Consider the following 20,286-nt stretch of genomic DNA (forward strand, 5'->3'; position numbering starts at 1 on the left):
GGGACTGTGGGGTGTGAGAGGGGTCTATAGGGTGCAAGAGGGGTCTGTAGGGTGGGAGAGGGGTCTGTGAGGTGGGAGAAGAGTCCATGGAATGGGAGAGGGGTCTATAGGGTGGGAGAGCAGTTTGTGGGGTGAGACAGGGGTCTGTGGGGTGGAAGAGGGGTCCATGGAATGGCAGAATGGTCTGTGGGGTGGGAGAGGGGTCTGTGGGGAAAGCGAGGGGTCTGTAAGGTGTGAGAGGGGTCTGTGGGGAAGAAGAGGGATCTATGGGGTGCGAGAGGGGTCTGTAGGGTGCGAGAGAGGTTTGTGGGTTACTAGAAGGGTTTGTGGGGTGGGAGAGGGGTTTGTGGGGTGCAAGAGGGGTCTGTAGGGTGCGAGAGGGGTCTGTGGGGAAGGAGAGGGGGTCCATGGAGTGGGAGAGGGGTCTGTGGGGTGTGAGAGGGGTTTGTGGATTACTAGAGGTGTCTGTGGGGTGTGAGAGGTGCCCACAGTGTGGAAGAGCAGCCCGCGGGTCTCGATTAGGGTCTGCGGGCTGCGAGCCGGGCTCTGTCTGAGGCACGAGCAGATCCCCCTGAGCTTGTGGGACCAGCACAGCGCTACCCCCGAGCCTCCCTTAACACATCTCCCCTCACGGGCCGGCCATGGCGACCCCTGAACCCTTCCCTCATCCCTCCCCGGCCCTCCCCGGCCCTCCCCGGCCGCTCCTCCAGAGCCGCGGCTCCCCGGGAGGCCGCCGGGGGGCAGCACGGCCCCGCCGGGCCCCGCTCCTCCGGCAGCGGAAGGGGCGGTGGCGGCGGCCGGGCCCTGCTGAGAGGGGCCCCGGTCCCGGTTCCCCGACCCCGGGGGACACCGTTTGGGGGGGTCCCGGTGGTCGTTGGTGGTCGCGATCGGGTCCGGTTGGGGCTCGGTGCGGTTCTAAACGGGAGCCCCCCGGGAGGTGGTGTCCAAAAAGGGGGGTAGGGTGGGGTGGGGGGGGGCAGTGCCGTGGTGGTTTTGGGTTTATTTTGGGGGGTTTTCGGTGGGGAGCTTCGTGTCCGTGGTGCCAGGCGCCATGTGGTCCGTGCTGTGGACGGCCCTGCGCACCCACGCGCCCTCCGTCACCTTCCCGGTGGCTTTCGTGGTGGGGGCCGTGGGTTACCACCTCGAGCGGCTCCTCCGCGGCCGCCCCCCGCCGCCCCCCGAGGATGAGGAGAAGAGCATCGCCGAGCGGCGCGAGGACCGCAAGCTGCAGGAGATCGCCGGCCAGGACCTCACCAAGGTGGTGAGCCTCAAGGACAAGCTGGAGTTCGCCCCCCGGGCGGTGCTCAACAGGAACCGACCCGAGAAGAGTTAATGGAGGTGTTCGTCCCCACCGTGGGGGGCTCGCTCAGGACCCCCAGCTGGATGGGGGACGCGTCCCTCAAGTGTGGTGCTTGGCGGGTTTCTCTGTCACCCGCACGGCTTCCACCGGCCCCCCTGCATCTGCACTTCAGCCCCCACCGCTGCATTTCACCCTCCCTGGGCTCCTCGGTGGGCTTGGGGTCTGCCAGACCCCCATCCCACATCGCCTGCGGGGATGGGGGGGATGCTTTGGAGGTGTGGAGCCCCGCAGCCCTCGGCCTGGCCTGGTCCCTGATGCACGAAACCCTCCTGGCCTGGTTCCACCCGCGTCGCTTTCGGTTCGGTTTCTTCGTGGGCATGAAAACAGAAGGGAATTGCTCTCAGAAGGAGACTTGGACCTGAGTGACTTGGGGTCGGGGGCGGACTATGGGGGGCGAGGAGGGCCTGCCATCCTGCCTCCAGCTCTCCGTGCTCTTTGTGAACCCAGACTGGCTTGCTAGAGACCGCGGCACCGAGCTGTCACCACGAGCCTGAGCATCGAAGGAGATCTGGGAGCTCTTCTCCGCAGGACTTTGCAGCAGGAAAGGGGGCCAGGGGAGGTGGGCGTCCTGGCGCTGCACCCGACGTGAAGCTCAGATGTGTAGAGGACGAGGAGCTCCCTTGCCCTGTACTTAGCCAGATTAAACTTCTGTGAGTCCTGGGCCTCTGTGTCTTTTTCTGCATCGCCACCAGGCCAAAAACCTGCCTCAGATCCTGGTGTTTTCAGAAAACCCCCTTCTATAAAGAGATGTCCTGGCTGTAGCTGGGTTGTGCCTGGCACAGCCAGGGAGGGGTGGTGAGCAGGAAGGAGGGGAGGGCACCAAAACACCAGCCCACGCTGCTGCTGTGCCTCCCTCCTGGCTCCCCCGGTCACGTCGCTGCTTCCCCTCAGCCTCCTTATCTAGACCAGAAGGGTGGTGGCAGCGCTGGGTGGGGGCCCGAGGGACAAGGGGGAGGAACGTGCTGTACTGGGGAGCGAGCACTGGGGACCTGCAGCCAGCACGGGGCTGGCGGTGTCCCCTTGTGCCTCGGGAGCCTTCCCAGCACGGTGCCACCAAACCCCCGTGCTGCCCCTCCGTGCCGGGCCCTCGCTGGGGTTATCGCTCTCTCCCGGCTTTGTTTTTTTCCCTGGTCCCGCAGCGAGGCCTCGCTCGCTGCCCCAGCCTGGCCTTCCCCTCCCAAGGCTGATAAATCTGTTGTGTCTCGCGCAAAGCCCTGATGTCAGCAGCCAGTTCAGCGTTTTGCCGTGCTCCGGCCTGCCCCGCTGACAGCTTTACTGCCTGCGCTCCCCGGCTGTTTACCTCCGGACCTGCTCTCCTCGGGGCTGGCTCGCTGCCCCCTGGCCGAGCTCGCCGCCAGGAACTCGTGGCCGGAGCTGTTTGCGAGGGAGCTGAGGCAGAGCCGGGAGGAGCTGGGTGTCTGCTGCCTGGTTGACAAGTGCTCGGTGCTACCCAGACCAGAAATTGCAGGAGGAATTAGGGCAACGAAAGGGCTGCCCCAAACCTGCCCCGTGCCCTGCTGCACCCCGTTCTGGGGTTCAAATGCATCGCTATCCCTTCACTCAGCAGCCCTTGGCTTCTGCCTTTCCCAGCCCTGCTGGGGTGATGCTGGTCCCTGCTGTGCTCAGGGGTGGGAACGGTCCCCTCGCCCCCCTCCCAGCTGGGACCAGCTCGGAAACTTCTTCCGAAATCCCTTTGTTCACCCCGCGCCAGCGTGGCTCCCTCGGCTGTTTATAGCTGATTGATCTGCCCGTTCTCAGGCTCGGCTCCGCAGGGCACAATCGAGCTTTGTTGGGGCCTCGCTGGCCCATTTCCTTTCCCGAGCCCACTCAGCTCGCTGAAACAATGCTGGGAGAGGACGGGGCCCCCCCAACAGCAGCTCTGCAGGTACCGAGGACCCCGGCTGGGCAGCCCCAATCTCTGCTGCTCCCTGCGCCCACCGTGCCGCCTTGCCAGTGCTTCCACATTTCCAGCTGGTTTCTGCAGTGGGGGACGAGCCAAAGCCTCCCCTTAGGTGCTGGGGCTTCCCCGAGAGCAGCCGTGGTTTGGGAAGGTGCCCCAGCTCTCCTAAATTCTCGGTACCGCACACCCACCCTTCCTCCCATTGAATCCCAACAATGTGCTGCCCGGGAAGCGCTCGCTGGACAAGAATAGGAGCCGGCGAGCACCGAGGGACGGGGCAGGCAGACACAGGGGCTCTCTAGGAGCGAGAGGAAGCGTTGTTGAATAAACCATTATGGCAAAAGTTGGCCACGGGAGCTCGTGCACAGCCGCTCACGTGCAAGGCGCTGCTGTGGACCAGGGGCTGGAGCTTTGCGGGAGGATGCTGTGCTGTCAGGAGTCTGAATTCAGGGAGTTGTGTGGCAGCAGCCTGGCTGTCAAAATACCACCGCCAAAATAGCCAGCAGCTGCCAGGATACCACGTACCCGGCAGGAATGGCACCGGCTGGTTTGGGGCTCCCTGTCCCCGCCTGGTCCACATTTTCCTCCCCATCAGCTCCGAGAGTAGCTGAGCCCCTGCCTCGGCCAGGGCTGTGTTTGCTCCCGGGGGTCCAGCAAGGAGCAGGTTGTGTTTTCCGGAGGCAGGATGCAGACGGGGAGCCGGGCAGCTCTCCTGCCCTCCCCACGCTGCTCCCCAGCCCACCAGCTGCTGTGTGTGCAGGCAGAGGGGGGAGAATGGGGACCCCAGAGCACCCCCCCCCCAGCTGCTCGGCACGGCTCAACACCTGGGCAGCCTCAGCGGATGTCCGCTTAGATCAGCTCAGGGATGCGCCAGCTGCACAGGGCTGGGGATGCCGTGACCGTGCGGTGGCACGGGGGGTGCTCAGCACCTCGCTCCCCGTCCAGCAAGGCCCTGAGTGAGCCGTGTGGCTTTGTGGGATGAGACAGGACGAGTGGGGGCCCCCAGGGACTCTCACTGCTGTGTCCCATCTTGGAGCAGCACTGTCACCCCAGGGCACCCGGTACGTGCCGGCAGCCCCGAGATTCAGAGGTGTGCTCTCCCCAGGGGCATTGGCTAGCAAATGGCTTGTCCCTCCCCGTCGTGTCCCCGCAGCCCCTGGGGATCACTGCTCTCTGTCCCAGTAAGCCCAGGCTGTGTTCCCAGGCTCTGTTTTTGTCCTTTCCCAGCATCCCAGCTCGCTGCAGGGCCCACGGTCCCACAAATCGCCACTGCCGGCTCTTTTCTTACAGCCATCAAAAGCTCTGAAGTGCTTTTTGAGAGGCGCAGCTCTGGTTTAAATCAAGCTGCCTCCCCAGAGCCCTGGCCTGGGACAGCTCCGGTGGACACGTCCCGTTTGCTGTCACCTCTTTGTGTGCCCACAGCTCGGGGCTGGATCCCAGACCCCATCCCGGGGTGGGCATGGGGTCTGGGTGCTGCCAGCCGTGCTGGTGCTGCTGTTTGAGCACCAGGAGGTGGCCAGAGGGAAGGGACAATGTCAGGATGCCTGAACTCGCCGGGGCTGTCGAATGCATTTCCTCTCGCCCGCGGTTCTCACACGGGGCGAGGGGGCCGCATTGTCTGCCGTGCCCATGCGTGGAGGGCTAAATTTAGCCCCGCGCCAGGGGAAGGAAGGGAGTGGGTCTGGGGGCTGCTTTGCTTTCATTGTGCATTGTTGGTGGCGGGGCCGACAAGGGCAGGATGGTGCCCGGCTTTGGTGCTGCCTCCATGGTGGGCGCTGGGGCTCCGGGGTGCTTCAGGAGGGTGCTCCCAGCTGAGCTGAGCTGAGCTGAGCCCCCACTGAGCACCCCCGAGGCCCGACTGCTCCTGCCCTGACCATCTCCGGGTCCCCATGGGCTGGGGGTGCTGTGCTGTAGTCCCAGTTGGCATCACCTTGCCCAGCCTCTGCCCTTCCTCCCTTCCCAGCTGCAATTTTGCTCCCGCCGCCGCCGCTCTTCCTGTGAGCAAGTCGGATTTAGAAGCTTGATCTTTTCTCTATGCTGGGAAAGCTTAAAAATAAACTCCTTGGTGCTCAGCCAGCTCCTCAGGCAGATCCTTGCAGCGGGACGTGCTGCGGCAGCCCTCACACTGCTCCTCTCCCCAGTCCGGAGCTGGGCTGTGCGGGGAAACCCAGCCTGGCCCCAAGCAGAGGGCAGGACGCTCCCTGCAAACCCGTGGTCCTGGGGCTGTCACAGGTACGGTGTTTTGGGGGCTGGGGCTGGCATTGGAGCAGTGGCCCCAGCAGGAACTGGGGTCCCCAGAGCTGGAAAGCTGCCCCTAAATTATTCCTGGATTAGGAGGTGCTCTGAGTGGCCACCCAAAACCTGTCAGCGCAGCACTGGGAGGTGCGTGGCCACGTGCCCAAGGGGTACCCATGTCTGTGCACCCCAAGCTTCAGGTTGTTGGAGGTCAGTTCAGGTGCACGTCCCGCTGCCAGTCCCTTCTCCCTTTGTCTCCTGCCCTTGAGCACCTCACATCACTCTCTGGGCACTCGCTTTTCTTTCAGTGTGTGCAGAAACAGCCCCACGCTGCTGCCTGCGCCCATGGAGCAAAGCGTGCACGTCGGGCACGGCACGGGCAGGTCTCCCTCTGTTAGTTTTTGGGTTTGCTCTTCTGAAAATCCCTCCAGCCTCAGATTCGGATAACCCCCAAGCTCCTAGGTGGGGGTACAAAGGCAGCTTGGAGAAACCAACACCCATCCTAGTGGCAGCAGCCCCAGGGGAGGTGCTGGGTGTGAGCACCCTAAAAAAGCGGCCACACCAGGGGTGCCCATGGGGAGCTGCTCACCCACTGCCCCCCACCTGCCCTCACCCCTGCAGGGCTCAGCCCCATGGCACGGGGCCGGGCTTTGGGCCAGCGAGTGCAGTTCCCAGAAAGGGACCGGAGGAGCCTGTTTACTCAGGAGGCAGCGCGGAGGTGTGAGAAAGGCCGCTCGCGTCCGTCCCGCCGCTATCTGTCCCCGGGCTCTGCGAAAGGGCTCCTCCGGGCCAGCCAGCGCTCTTATCAGCTCCAAACTTTTATTTGCCTTAGGGCCGCCTGCCCACCTTCGGGGGGGTCTCGTGCCTACACTGGCCCCGTGGCCGCCCCGGCCTCGTGGTGCAGGTGAGCCCTGGCTGTTGTTGTTGGCGTGCGCCGAGGGCAGGTCCCGGCGGCGCGGGGTCACCGCGGCTGCTCCCGTCCCAACACGGGAACAATAGCGGCGTGCGGGGCCGTGTTGTTGCAGCCCCCATGGCCAGGCACGAGCTGCCCTGCTGGCTGCTGCCTCCAGGCAAGGGGGCTCGCGGCCGTCTTGTTTTCCACCTTGCGGGGTTGTTTGGAAAAGCGAGCTGCGCTCCCAGTGCCAACAAAAATATCAGCCTGGGACAGGCGAGGGGAGAAAACAGAGGCTGCCCAGCGGGTAAACAGGCTGCGGGGCTGCAGCACGGCTGCGCCGTTACCTTTCACACTGGCATTTCCTCCCCGCTGAGCACGGGGAGCTGCGGGGTTTCGTGGCTCTGCTGATGCCTGGTGGGAGCCAGCCCAGGGGGTCCCCACGTGGGAAGGTCCCCATTTGGGGGTCTGCCCTGGTGTCGGGATGGAGGGTGCAGGGAGAAGCATGCCTAGGATTTTGGCACCCCAAGGCTGGGGTTTTGGCACCCTCTGGGGTTGTGCCCCCATCCCAGTGTAGGGTGGGAAGCCAGGGAGAGGCTTGGGCACAGCGGGGCAGGGTGCCTCCCTCTCCGCTTCCTCTGGTGGCCGATGGCAGCGATATCTCCCCGTATCACCCATATTTCATTTACTCCAGGGTATTTTTAGTCCGTCCCACCCTCTCTGAAGAGGCCCTCAGCAGAAAGCAGGCTCTGCCCTGGGCTTACTTGGCCAGGGAAACTAAACACAGCCCCAGCACACGTTGCGTGCCTTTATCTGCAGCTCATTTCCACCTATTATTCAGCAGCCCCGCAGCCTCAGCGAGGTTTATCTGCAGCAGAGCTGGGGCAGGGGGGCGAGAGGCCTTTGCTATGGGGTTAAGCTCCGCATTGGGCCACCCAAAACCCTTCTGCTTCACCCAGAACCTGAACTGCCCCGTGATAAACCACACAGAGGCTCAGGGTGATGTAGCAGGGAGGTTTTGGCTCTCAGTGATGAGCAATCAGCAGAGCTCACCTGGCACATCCTCACCCCCATCCCGTTACCCTGGGGACAGCAGCATCCCTGCCCCAGCCACCAAGCACAGGCACAGCACTCTCCAGGTTTTCATTCATCCGACTTTATTCAGCAAAACGCAACACTCCGAGCCGGGCAGGGGGGGAAAAAAGGAAAGAGAACAGAGGAGCGATGCCCACGTCCTGCGCTCACATCCTAGTCCTGAGCACCAGGAGGGGCAGGAGCCCACAGCACCTGCTCGTGTCACAGCTTTGTCAGGCTGGGAGAGCCGGGACAAGCGCTCAGTCCCTCTGCCCCCACCAGCCCACAGCAGGAGATGACTAGTGCAAAGTAATTAAAACAGGAACCCCCCCAAAGCAGCGACTGCCAGGCTAATTATTCCTCCCCCAGTTCCACCGGGCTGGACGCGGCTCCCCGGCACCCGTAAGGCAGAAAGCTCCACGCTGGGGCCAGCGGGTTAAAAATAACTTAGAGACATCACGTGGGAAAGGGTCCGGGGACAGGACACGGGGGGGGGTTCACGCTCCTGGGGTGCACAGGGTGAAAACAGGGAGCTGCACGGGGTTAATCCCACCAAGGTCCATGGGGACGGGGGCAGCTCCTGCAGCAAAACCCCCCCACAAGGCACTGGCAGCTCCAGATTTCTGCCAGGGGTCACAGGAAGCGGACACGGCTGACGGCCAGCACGAGCGGCTTCCCACGGCTGTGCGCTCACTCCCGCACTGGCAGGGGGTCCGTCGAGTCCCACGGGGCAGTTTTTATGGGCAGGAGACCCCAAGGAACAGCCCTGGGGACAGTCCGTGGCCCCCATCTCATCCCATCCCCAGGGATTTGCTCCCTTTCCCACGGCAGGAGCTGGCCCCTCCACCCGGGACGCGCCGTCCCAGCACAGCCCGAAATTTCCGCGTGGTTTCCTTCCTCGCAGCCTACATGGGGAAAACAGAGAGCAGAGGCTCTGCTCCGGGGCCGGGGAGCACCCGGCTGAGTTTGTGAGCATCAGGTCCCAAAATGTGGGCAGCCACATCCTCCGGAGCAGGGCTCAGCTGGGGGACCACGGGTGGTCCCCAGCCCACCGGGGCCAGCCCGGCACTACACATACTGCTTTTTGGAGGCTGAGCTCCCGGGCCGGCTGCACAGCTTCTCCTCCAGGGCTGGAGCTTCGGGAACTTTGGGGACGTAGGGGTCCGAGAGGGGCCTGGGGCCGCCGAGAGCCAGGTTCTCCTCGTTGTGGAAGTTGGCCCAGTTCTGCTCGCTGGAGAGCTTGTTGTAAGCCTGGAAGGGCGGCGTGTGGCTGTCGGCCATGGGCAGGAATGGGTAGTGCTTGGGTGGGTACGGACCCGACACCAGGTCGTCGGCAAAGGTGTCCCGGCTGGGGCTGGCCGGCGCCGAAACCTTCTTGATGGTGCTGAAGAGGTGCTTGCAGCACAGGTGGAAGAGCTCCAGGAGGTTGAGGACCAAGGAGACCAGGCCCATCACCAGCATGAAGATGATGAAGATGCTCTTCTCGGTGGGGCGGGAGATGAAGCAGTCGACCTGGTGCGGGCAGGGGTCCCTCTTGCACACGTAACGGGGCACCATGGAGAAGCCGTAGAGGTACCACTGCCCCACAAGGAAGCCAGCCTCGAAAATGCTCTTGCAGATGACACTGACGATGTACGTCCACATCAGCGCCCCTTGGATCTTGAGCCGCCCGTCCTCGGTCACGTAGATCTTGGACATCTTCTTCTCCACGGCTGCCAGAGCCTGCTCGATTTTTGGGTCCTTGCTGTGGATTGCCCGCAGCTCACTCTCCTGCTGCTTCAGCTTCTCCTCCTTTCGGGACAGGTAAACGACGTGGCCGAGGTAGATGAGGGTCGGGGTGCTGACGAAGAGGAACTGGAGCACCCAGTAGCGGATGTGGGAGATGGGGAAGGCTTTGTCGTAGCAGACGTTGGTGCAGCCGGGCTGCTTGGTGTTACACACGAAATCCGACTGCTCGTCCCCCCACACGGACTCGCCGGCCAAGCCCAGAATGAGGATGCGGAAGATGAAGAGCACGGTGAGCCAGATCTTCCCGATCACCGTCGAGTGCTCCTGGACTTGGTCCAGCAGCTTCTCCAGGAACCCCCAGTCACCCATCTTCTAGGGAACCTCGTGCTTCTGGCAGAAGAATGGACAGGAGGGGGGAGAAAAAAAAAAAAAAAAAAAAAAGTTAAAAATCCCTTTTTTCACACTGGGCAGCTCAGGCTGCACAAACCCAAATCTTTCTTGGGATCCTGGGACACAGCCACTCCTCAGTGTCCCGGCCAGCCCACTACAGAGCATCCCACATGGGGCACACCACAAGGAGGAGCCCAGCAGGATTTCTCCTCCCAGGAGGGGCCCAAATCCCCCTGCCCTACAGCCTTCCACTAAAAGGCAGCAAGCAGCACAGCCATAGGGTCAGGAACACAAACCCCTGGGGTACAGCAGCCACCCCACCACCCAGGGGGCTGCCCCCCAAACCTAGGGAACACCCCCCAGCCAGCTCCCTTTCTATGGGGCGATGCACCCCAGCCCCAAATCGCTCCCCCCATACCCACCAGCCCGAGCACCCCAAAGCCACTCACCGTGCACAGACCTGACCCCGCTCTGGGACCCCCGGTTGTCCCAGTGTCACCCCCGGCCACCAGCCAGCCCGTCCCGCATCGCCCCACAGGAGCCCAGCCCTACAGCCCAGCTGGGGGAGAGGAAGAGGCCCCAGCGCTGACTCCTAATTAACCCCTGCCAATTAAGCACCCAGAGGTGCCAGCTGGGCAGTTAAAGGGACATCCCCCCGGGCGGCACCGGGGGAAGCCAAGCAGAAAAGGGGCTGCAAGCAAAGAGGGGGTGACCCCAGACCCCAAAGCAGGGAGCGGGTGGGAAGGGAAGGGTGACCCTAAATAGGGTGCAGCGCCCGGGGAGGGGGCCGGGGGCTCGGGGGGGGCCGCTCACCCACGTACCCCCCAGGCACCCACCCGCTCACCCTCGCAGCTCCGCGCTCGTCCCGCCTGTCCCGGGACCGGGCGGTTGTGGCCGTGTAGGGCCGGGGGGGGACCGGGGGGAGCCGGAGGAGGAGCACGGGCAGGAAACCGGGGGCCGGGGCTTAGCGCAGAGCCGCAGGTGTGGGCAGCGGGGCCGGGCCGGGGGAGCAGGAGTTATGGGGGGGGGGACCGCCAGCACCTCCCTGGGGGGCTTCAGGGGGGAGAGAGGTTGGGGGGGGAGCGAAAAACCCCCCCGTGGTCGTGGGGAGCCAAAACCTGAGGGGGGCAAAGCGGGGGTCCGGCTGTTTCAGCGGGGGTAGGGGGAGAGGTGGGCGGTGGGATCGGCCGTGCCAGGGTGTCCCCAGCCCCGTTGTGCCCCCAAAATCCTGGGGGGGGGAGCGGGGAGGGCGAGTGCCCTGTGCCCGGCTGGGGTCTGAGCATCCCCCGGGGGCAGCACCGGGAGGCGGCGGAGGGCTCAGGGCGCGGGGCCAGGGGACCCCTGGGGATGCTCAAAGCCAGGGGGTGTCCGGGGGGGGGGCCGTGTCCGAGGGATTTGGCTCCGTGGGGCACTGGGGCCGTCCTCTGCGTGGGCACTGGGTGGTGCTGGAGCCACGCCGCAGCTCCAGCCCCGAGGTTCAGCGAGCTCCTGCCTGGTGCTGAGCAAACCCAGGGAGGGTGCACGGGTTTTAGGCAGAGGTTGGGCTCGATGGAGGATTTGGGATGGGGCATCCAGGGTGTGGAGCGGGGCTGGAGCTGGGGGATGTGGTGGCACCGGTGTGGGGATGGGGACAGCGGGTGGCTGGGGAGCCCCTGGGGTGGCAGCGGGGATTTTGTTCCGAGCAAGGGGACCCGAGTGGGGCTGGTGTGGAGCCTCTGCTTCAGGAAAGCAGCGAGTGGAAGCTGGAATTTTATGCACTGATTGATGTCCTGTGGGTCTGGGGACCCCATTTGTGCCCCTGCAGCAGCGGTGATGGGCTGGCGTGGTCACCACAGGCAGCACGGGGCCAGCCGGAGGTGGCAGGATTTGGGCTTGGGCAATGCCAGAGGAAACTAGGCCAGGGAGCTGCTGCGGGACGTGGCATTTCCTCCTGCAGACAGGTCTGAGCAGAGGGCGGTGGAGCCGGAACAGCATCGTTATGTTTAATAGAACATAATTGCCCTGCCTCGGGTAACACCCACGTGCTGCCCCGTGGCACCGGGGTGCTTTGAAGCCCAGCCAGCCCGCCAGGGTTACCGCTAACCCCTTCCCACCGCCCCTGCCATGACGTGTCCCTGCTTGGCTCCTGTCCCTGGGGACGCTCCGCACCCTGCCAGCCCCCAAATGATCCCCTCTGGTTGCCCCAGAACCACCAAGGAATTGGAGCTGCCCCCACCTCTGGGTGCACCGGCTCCCACGTTGCTTTACCCACCGGCAGGACCGTGCCCAGCACGTGCTTCAGCCACGCCAGCCGCAGGGAGGATGCCCCAAAACAGATCCCACAACTGGTTCCTGTGCCTCCCAGTCACACACCCCACACCATCCATCCTCCCGGAGCACCCATCCTCCGGTGCTGGGCACCCCGTGCCCAAGGCTGGCACCGCGGGTGCCAAAAGTGACACAGCACCGAGCCGCCTGTGCTGGGGGCACTTGCCCCGTGTCCCAGCACAGGGACACGTCACCCTGCCACCAGCACGAGCCCCAGCCGTGGTGGCACACGCCACAAGACGTTTGTGGAGCTGGGGCTGAGAAACGCCAGCAGCCCCTCCGCACAGAGCTGTTTAAGGAGAGATTAAGCAGAAATCATTGCTATTTATTTTAATATTTATCGAGGTTTAGTAAATAATTGATGCTGATCCCTCCTTGATTTCCTTGGGGGCCGGCATGCAGTTCTGGTGAATTTGAGTGTAACGAGGTGTGACAAGAGGAGCCGGGGGAGCAGGCGGCCACCAGGCCACCAGCCCTGACCATGGGGAACCTCTGCAAATCCATTTCTTCAGCCCTCACCTCTCCCCCCCTGCAACCTCCAGCACGCAGAGCAGATCCCAATGTCCACAAACAGCGTTGGATTCACACAGCTAATGCCGGGAGTGACACATCTATTGAGCCGAGGGCTGGGTACAAAGGCACCGAGGGAAGCAGCAGAGCCAGAAAAGCCACTTGGGCAGGACGTCAGCAGGGCTCTTGCATGAGCAGACAGAGGGAAGCTGCTCCTACCCCGGTAAAGGCAAACGGGGCCGAATGAGCAGTTGGCAGCAGCCCGGAGCCCTGCCCGTCGGGGATTTCTTCGGGTGCGCCGAGAGCTCACAGCAAGGCTCGCAGCTTCACACCGGCAGCACGAAGGAGGCAGCGAGCGGGGGCAGCCCTACTGCTGCTGGAGGATGCAGGCTCTGGCCGTGGAGCTGAGCCCAGGGTTTTCTTGGTTTCTTGGTACAAAAAACAAAAGGAAGATGGATGGAACAGCTCTTGGGATTGTGTGTATGCGAGGCACAGCAAGCCAGGACTGTCACCACGGGAGGACCCGAGAGAAGCTCTTGGACATGGGAGCCCCCGGCTGCTCCCCGCTGCTGGCCCCAGTCTCCTGTGTCCTCCCAGTGCAAAGGCTTCGTCCCCACTGGGGACAGCTTGGGGGCTGTTTTTTGGAGCTCATGGCCCGTGTCCATGTGTCAGCGTGGTGTCCGAGCCCTGCATCACAGCTGTGTGCAGCCAGCAGAGCTCAGGGGCTGCCCTCACCTTACCTGCATCTTCTCGGCACCCCATGCTCCTCTCTTGGGGAACCTTCTTGGGGTCAGTCATTTTTCAAAAAGGGTCAAATCTCCAGGGTTTGGGAAATGTGTAGGCTTGAAAAACTCATGGTCCAAGGGAAGGCGAGCTGGCTGGGGCAGGGGAGATCAGAGCTCCTCTCCTCTGTGGAAAAAACAGACACTCTCAGGTGTGCCCAAGGGCAGCAGGCACCCGGCCACCACCATGCATGCCCTCGCTGCTGGGACATCTATGGTCATGAGTCCCGGTGGTGTCTGTCCTGTCCAGTGGGTGACAGGGACACCCTCATCCACTGCCCGTGTCACTGCGTGTCCCAGCTCCTCCTGCGCCCATCTGGGTCCCTGCCCTGTGCCCCCAATGGCCTCACACCAGTCCTGTTCCCATGGGGCCACTGAGCAGGAGAGATCCCATGGACGTGCCACCCTCCCCTACAGAGCCACCAAGATGAAAAGTCTGGTGGTGGCATTGCTGGTGGCCGCCCGTCACCCCCGGCAGACATCAGGACACTTCTCCCTCCCTCTTCCCCTTCCACGACCCCCTCAGATGGAGGTCAGGTTGGGAGCCGAGGCCCGCAGGGCCGCCACACACCTATTCTGGGCCTTGTTTTCCTTCTCCTCCATCTTGAGGTGGCACTGGCAGGTGGAGGCCTTGCTGTAGCTGACGGAGCGCTTGGTGGCCTTCTTCCACTTTTTCACCCTCTGCACGACCCGCTTGAAGATGAGGTAGAAGATCTCACAGACGGTGAGGACGATGCAGATGGAGGAGGCCCCGACCATGAAATAGGTGAAGACTCTCTTCTCTGTGGGCCGAGCAATGTAGCAGTCCACGGTATTGGGGCAGGGCTCCAGGTTGGAGCACTTGACCAGCCGTGGCAGGTCGAAGCTGTCCCACATCTTGTGCAGGAGGTAGAGGAAGAGGATCTCTATGACGAGCTTGAAGAAGAGGCTCAGCAGGTAGGTCCACCACAGCCCGCCGTGCTTCTTGCCCGTGTTGCTGTAAAGCTTGGGGCAGTTCTCCCCGTTCTTCTCCCGGTTCTTCTTCTCCCGGTCCTCCCGGTAGGCCACGTGCATGATGACCAGCAGGGAGGGACAAGTGACGAAGATGAGCTGCAGGGCCCACAGGCGGATGTGGGAGATGGGGAAGAAGTGGTCGTAGCAGACGTTGGTGCAGCCGGGCTGCCGCGTGTTGCAGTCAAAGTCCTTCTGCTCGTCCCCCCAGACACGCTCGGCCGCCACCACATAGACCAGCACGCGGAAGACGAAGACCACAGAGAGCCAGATGCGGCCAAAGGCCGTGGAGTACTTGTTGACCCCGCTGAGCAGCGCCTGCAGCGTTTTCCAATCCATGGGGACCGGCGCTGGCGGCAGCCAGGGTCAGGAACCTGGAGAAAGAGCAGCTGGAGGACGCAGCAGGGCCCAGACCCTCGTAACCCCACTGACCTCCCAAATTCTCCCCCATCTGCTACTGGGGACGGGGCACGACCCCACTCGTGTACTCGTGGCCGACCCCACGGTGTCATGGTGATGCTCAGATGTGACTCAAGCTCTCCGCATTTTCCTCCGATAGAGGCTTTGCCGTAAGAAACGCTCAGCCTGGTAAAGTCCCTGCCACCCGCTGACCCCGATTGCGTGTGTTGGTATAAATTGGCAACAAAATCCCCTGGAATGGGCCAGGATAAATAAGGAGAGGCCGTGCCCTGGGAGGATGACGGGGCTGTGTGTGGTGCTGGGTGTTTCAGTGGAATAAAGCCTTAAGCAGAAAGCAGCCCCGTGAGCTGGCAGATCCCTCGGGATGGGGGCAGGAGGGGACCCTGCTGTGCATTTCCAACCCCCATCCACAACCTCCTTCACTGCACCAGCCCTGCAGAGCCTTGCCAGCCCCTGTCCTGGCTGCGGGACACCCAGACACCGAGTGATGTGGGTGATCACCCAGGGCACGTCGCTGCGTGTGCCTGAGACACATCAGAGCCCTGGTATGAAGGAGGGGAGGCTTCGGGGAGCCCCACGGGTGCCATTAGTCACTTAGCGGGGGAAGCTCCCTGGCAGGAGAGGGGCTGAGCTGTCAGGACTCCCCACGGGGCACAGCAGGGAGGCACAGCCCTTCCCAAGGGGATGTCAGGCTCTGACCCTGCCGATCTCAGCCCCACTCAGGCCAGTTTCCACCTGGGGGAATTGGGCTAAACGGCTGCTGCGCCATGCTAAAGCTGAGAGCCCCAAGGGGAAGCAGCTGCAGCAGAGCTGGGGACGGCAGGACACGCGAGTTTTCTTCTCGTAGGCGATGTGCAGGGGAACCCAAGCCTGGGAGGGAGCAAAGCTGCTGAAAGCGAGAGCCTACATACGTCAGCCCGGCTGTCACCCCAGCTATCACCCCGCTCCTGGGACAGGCAGGGGCCTGATGGCACTGCCAGCAGCCCTGAGGCTCTGTGCTGGTTGAAATGGCTCCATGGCAGAGCCTGGGGCTGCCCCAAGTCCCCTGCCAGCCCTACTGGGGTCAGCCCCACTGCTGCGAGCAACGGTAGCCCCCCAAGGATTGGCAACAGCTGCTGCCTGCGTGGCTGGCACAGGGGCGAGCCCAGCCCTGCAGGAGCCATGGCTCCAGTGGAGACGCTTCCCAGTATCACCTCCCCAACATTTCCACACTCCACACCCCAAAGAAGCGCTGCCCTTGCCAACCCAGCACCCTCCGAGACGTACCTGCAAGAGAATCCGGCTCCTTCCCCGCTTACCGGGGGCTGGGGGTCAGGAACTGCCCAGCTCGGGGCATGGCTGGTGGCGCGATCACAGCCGGGTGTTTGGGGTCCCCTCGCTGCTCTCTTACATCCAGGCAGGGCTGCACAGCATGGCACGGTGTCCCGGGGCTGTGGGGAAGGATCAGAGCCTCGAGTGCTGCCTGGAACCCGTGGGGCTGCCGAGAGCCCAGCCCTGAGGGTGTGCGTGGCCAACCTGTGCTGCTGGTGCTGGGATGCCCCGAGGAGCACGGCCTGGGGTGCACGGTGCTGTGCCGGGGGTCCTGCAGCAGGGCAGCGCTTCTGCTCATCCCTGCACACCTCAGCACCACGTCTGAGCCCCGCAGAGCCTCCACCCCCAGCAGCACACACCACCGGGGTGGGGGCAAGCCCAGCCCTTCCTCCACATCAGCTGTAAGACCAGGAGCAGGGAGCTGCCACTTTCCCCTCCGCACCCAAAAGCTGCCGAGCGCAGGCTGGAGCCCGTCACCCCTGCACACCCCACGAGGACCAGAGCCCCGTCGCCAGCCCCCTCGGATGTCCACCTGCAAATTCCCCAATTTCCTGGGGCTCCATGGGTGACACCGCCCGGTACCCACCCACCCAGCACCCACCCACCCAGCACCGACCTTCCCGGCTCAGCCCGGTGCCAGCTCCAGCCATGGGTCCGCAGCAAGGGGCAGGAGGGAAAGGGCTGGGAGCTGAGCCCCGCGGGGCGTGGTGCTGAGCGTTGTGCAAGCCCCACGGCTCGGCCGGCGCTGGCTGGAGGCCAGGAGGAGCAGGGGCTGCTCTCCAGGTGTGCTGGGCTCTGCCCGACGTGCTGGTTTGCCTCCCCCAGAGCCCGGCTCCCTCGGCAGCACCCAGCGCCGCTGCGTGCCTGCCCGCTGCGTCACCGACGGGTGCTGCCCCGCGTGGGTGCAGGGCGTTGGGCCCGAAAGTGCCTGGCTTCTGCTTGGGGTGTGAATGCATCGGAGAGGGGCTCTGCATCTTTCGGTCCCCAGGGTAGGGGGCAGGATGGAGAAGCAGGGATGGGGTGGCCTTTGCTGCTCCGTAGGGTGCCGTGCCCCCTTGCATCGCTCCCCTGGGTGCATGTGTTCAGCTGTGGGTGCAGCACCATGCACAGCCCCGTGGGGCAGGGTCCTCAGCACCGCTTGTGGGGTCTTGGCATGGCTCAGAGTCCCCATCTTGAGCCACCACATCACCGCATCCCCAGCCACGGCTGTAACACACCTCCCACCTGCACTCCCTTAGCATGGATAGGTTCACGTCCCCCCAAAACCTCCTCCCCGGCTATGGTAGAGGTACCTGCCCTGCAGGTACGTGGCCAGAGGGAGCAGGACTTCCTTTTGGAGCGGGGAAACCCTTTCCTGGTTGCGTGTTCTGCAGCCTCCCTGCGTGCTCGGGTCTCGTCCGCAGCGCTGAGCGTGTGTGTCAGGAGGAGACGGGTGAGTTGTTCTGCTCCTAGCACCTGGGTGAGTCTGGCAAACAGCTCCGCGGAGCTGATTGTCTGCGCACATGCACACACACGCTCAGGTTGAACAACAAAGGCAGGTCAAATCCTGCAGAGAGAGTGATTCCTCCCCCGGTGACACCCGTGGCTCCTTCCAGGCGATGCCCCTTCCCTGGGGGCTCTGAGCACAGCGAACCCACAGCAGTCCCACATTGAGCAGGGGGCTGGGAGCCAGCACTGGGCTCTCACCGTATCCTGGCCCCAGCCGCACCCGCTGCGAGTGGGGCAACAGCAGCGGTTGCTAAGAATCACAAATTATGCAACTCTAACCTATTTTTAAAACGCTTTTGCCTTACTAATACTGAGAACATTGGTATCTCCCACCTACGGCATCCTACGGCCACCGCCCTGCTCCAAGCGCTGCCGGCCGGGACCTTTCCCAAAGGCTGGCACAAACCCGAGGGCGGCGACCGGCTGCAGAGAGAGACCCTGCGCTGCTGACCACAACCCGTCCCATCCTTCGGGGATCTGGGACATGACCCTAAGGGGAACTGAGCACTGGGGGGCTCCTAGGAGGCCAGACCCCCATTTCCAGGCAGCCAAGTGCCACCAAGTGTCCCCACTGCACCTCTCCCTGCTGAGCAGCCCCATTTCACATCTCTGCTAATGTGGCCTGGGCAGGAATGTGGTGGCACGGGCAGGAATGTGTTTCTGCTCACCTGCCTTTTACCTGGCCTTGTGGCTGGCCCGAGGCTCCTGCTGGCATCCGAGGCTCCTTTGGCACTCCCCAGGCTGAGCACCCTGTGGCGATGGAGCCCCGCGGGTGCTTGATGCTCTGAGAGGTTTGCTCAGGGCACTCGTGGCAGATAAGGAGCTGCTCCCTGAGATGCCGGAGCCCTGCAGCATATTTTTTGCACCAGGAGGTCAAACAAAGCTGGAGGAGGAGGGCAGGCTGGGGACATGGTGGGGAGCAGGAGGCCAGGGAACCCCAAGAAAACCCCACTGGGGTTCCAGGGCACCTCTCCCTGTCCTGTCGGCTCACTCCTGCACCTGCACAGCCGCAGCACCACGGCACCTGCCTGCAGTCCCTGTGCCAAATCTGCAGCCCTGAGCCCTTCCTTTATTTTCCCTCTTCTCCCAAAGGCAGAGGGGAAATGGCACTGGGGTGCTAGGTGGGAGTCTGGGGGCGCACAGCCCAGAGGGGCAGCCGCAGGCACTCATTTCCCCACATTTCCTGGAGCAGTCAGGAACCCACCCAGCCCTGGGCACCTATCGGCAGGATCAGGAATTTGAGCTATTTTGTAGCGAGCCACAAGCCGGGGCAGGAATTTGGGGGCTGTGGCCTGAGAGACGGAAGAAGAAGGAGCTGAGAGCCACCCAGCAGGTCTGGTGCCTTCCTGGGGCAGCCCCTGCCTCCCTCCCCCAGACCCCATAGACCCCGGCAGCCCCTCGGCTGCAATTTGGGTATTTCAGGAGGGGCTGCATGCCCCGGGGCTCCCAGCCTGGCTGGTGATGTGCCACGGTGAGAAAGTTCAGCGCCTTTTGACACAGACAGATTTCCCCCACGGCACTTGGGTGGGGAAGGAAAACACCCCGTGTTTTGCAGCGCTCAGCCGGGTATTTGGGCGGCCCTGCTGTGAGCAAGTCTCCCATCCGGGGCCAGGCTTTGCCATGGTCTGAGCAGCAGGATTGCTCCTAGTCCCTGCAGGAGGGTTCCCTTCCCCTCCTTGTGCCTGAAATCTCCCTGTGAATCATGCCCAAGCTGGAGTGGGGCCCTTGGAGTCTGCCCAGATCCATTGGCATCCCTGGGAGGGTTCCCGAGTGCCCCGTCCTCCCTGCGTGTCCCCGTCGGTGCCACACGTGAACGCTGAAAACCCCCAGTGACTTCCCGTGGCCCGACCTCGGGTCCTCCATAAAGGAAATAATCGAGCGGCGGAGCACGCAGCCTCCGAACGCCGTCGGAAAAAAACCTCAAGGTCTCTTTGAAAGGGTCTTGAATTTGCGAGATGGAAGCGTTCGGTTGCCTGCCAGGGCTGGGACCTGGCCCGGTTTTTGATCCATGCCCCGGTCACATCCCCGGGGCCCTGACCTTCCCCACGGGTGCTGGGGGTGCGGGAGTCACCGGGAGCGTGGGAGCGGGGCGGCCGCTCGCTCCAGCAATTTGGCCATAAATCAGACGATTTCTCCTCAATTCCCAGCAAGCAGGAGGATTTCAGACCATGAAGAAACACGACCCTGATGGGAAGGACGGGCTGCCCTGCCCGGCACCGCGGGGCGTGTGAGCCCCTCTTGTACCTCTGGTTCAGCTGGGGTTAGCAAAGCTTTTGTTTTAAATCTTTCCTCCCCAAAAAATCATGGGACTTCTGGGCATCCCTCCCGAGCAAAACCAGTCCCCTGGATGATGATGCAAAGAGTAGAAAACACTCAGCTTTTATTCTGACATCCCCCAGCTTATTTATTGTGCCACCAACATGGGTCCTGCCCATCGCCACGCGCTCTGCGCCCCACCGAGGTGCCCCAGTCCCCAGCTCCTGCAGTGTGATCTCGGCTCCCTTTGGTGCAGAAAAACACCTGAGATAACAAAATCAGTGCCTGTGCTGGTAGCCTGGCTGATGCCAGCCACTGCTGAGCCTAATTCTGGATGGCGCAAGGCACCCGGAGCTTTGCAGAGCTGCCGCAACGCTTGCTCGGGGCGAGATAACGCAGCCCAGCAAGTGGCACCCGGACGGTCAGGTCTCGTCTGTGATGTCTGGAAGTGGGGCAGGGGTGTTTGGAGCTGGGCTGAGCTGGATGCGTCCCATTCCTGCAGCGATTATCGCTTCCAGCTGGGTGACACCTCTGGGTTTTGCTGTTGGACGACAGCCTCGATCAGCAGCAGTCAGCCCTGCGTGAAAACAAACAGCCCAGCCCCAGCTCTTCAAACGAGAGGCGAGGGCTCTCACACAAAGAA

The 20,286-nt window shown here is 63.2% G+C and overlaps 3 protein-coding genes and 1 long non-coding RNA gene across 6 annotated transcripts; 2 read left to right on the top strand and 2 right to left on the bottom strand.

Moving 5' to 3' along the window:
- Positions 1-768: 768 nt before the first annotated feature.
- On the top strand, positions 769-2,021 carry SMIM12 (small integral membrane protein 12). Its single transcript, XM_068657914.1, has one exon. The coding sequence runs from the start codon at positions 1,052-1,054 to the stop codon at positions 1,331-1,333; it is 282 nt and encodes a 93-aa protein (XP_068514015.1). The 5' UTR covers positions 769-1,051; the 3' UTR covers positions 1,334-2,021.
- Positions 2,022-5,361: 3,340 nt separating this feature from the next.
- LOC137843038 (uncharacterized) lies at positions 5,362-14,745 on the top strand. The gene is made up of 3 exons (XR_011089327.1): positions 5,362-5,492; positions 13,788-14,114; positions 14,221-14,745. It is a non-coding gene; the product is annotated as an uncharacterized lncRNA (long non-coding RNA).
- On the bottom strand, positions 7,528-10,557 carry GJA4 (gap junction protein alpha 4). 3 transcript variants are annotated; one of them, XM_068657840.1, is made up of 2 exons: positions 10,416-10,557; positions 7,528-9,579 (listed from the first exon to the last, which is right to left on the bottom strand). In XM_068657840.1, the coding sequence occupies exon 2, from the start codon at positions 9,556-9,558 to the stop codon at positions 8,530-8,532; it is 1,029 nt and encodes a 342-aa protein (XP_068513941.1). In that variant the 5' UTR covers positions 9,559-9,579; positions 10,416-10,557; the 3' UTR covers positions 7,528-8,529. The 3 variants fall into 3 exon arrangements, with proteins under 3 accessions (XP_068513941.1, XP_068513942.1, XP_068513940.1); XM_068657841.1 differs by having other exon boundaries at positions 10,424-10,545; XM_068657839.1 differs by lacking the exon at positions 10,416-10,557 and adding an exon at positions 10,029-10,296.
- Positions 12,216-14,507, bottom strand: LOC137843037 (gap junction beta-3 protein-like). The gene is made up of 2 exons (XM_068657842.1): positions 13,750-14,507; positions 12,216-13,305 (listed from the first exon to the last, which is right to left on the bottom strand). The coding sequence occupies exons 1-2, from the start codon at positions 14,505-14,507 to the stop codon at positions 13,290-13,292; spliced, it is 774 nt and encodes a 257-aa protein (XP_068513943.1). The 3' UTR covers positions 12,216-13,289.
- Positions 14,746-20,286: the final 5,541 nt, after the last annotated feature.

Source organism: Anas acuta, chromosome 21 (assembly GCF_963932015.1).
Source record: "Anas acuta chromosome 21, bAnaAcu1.1, whole genome shotgun sequence".
Taxonomy (NCBI): domain Eukaryota; kingdom Metazoa; phylum Chordata; class Aves; order Anseriformes; family Anatidae; genus Anas; species Anas acuta.

Excerpts from the sequence above, each read along its gene's own strand:
- SMIM12 (XM_068657914.1), top strand. The coding sequence starts at position 1,052 with ATGTGGTCCGTGCTGTGGACGGCCCTGCGCACCCACGCGCCCTCCGTC.
- GJA4 (XM_068657840.1), bottom strand. The coding sequence starts at position 9,558 with ATGGGTGACTGGGGGTTCCTGGAGAAGCTGCTGGACCAAGTCCAGGAG.
- LOC137843037 (XM_068657842.1), bottom strand. The coding sequence starts at position 14,507 with ATGGATTGGAAAACGCTGCAGGCGCTGCTCAGCGGGGTCAACAAGTAC.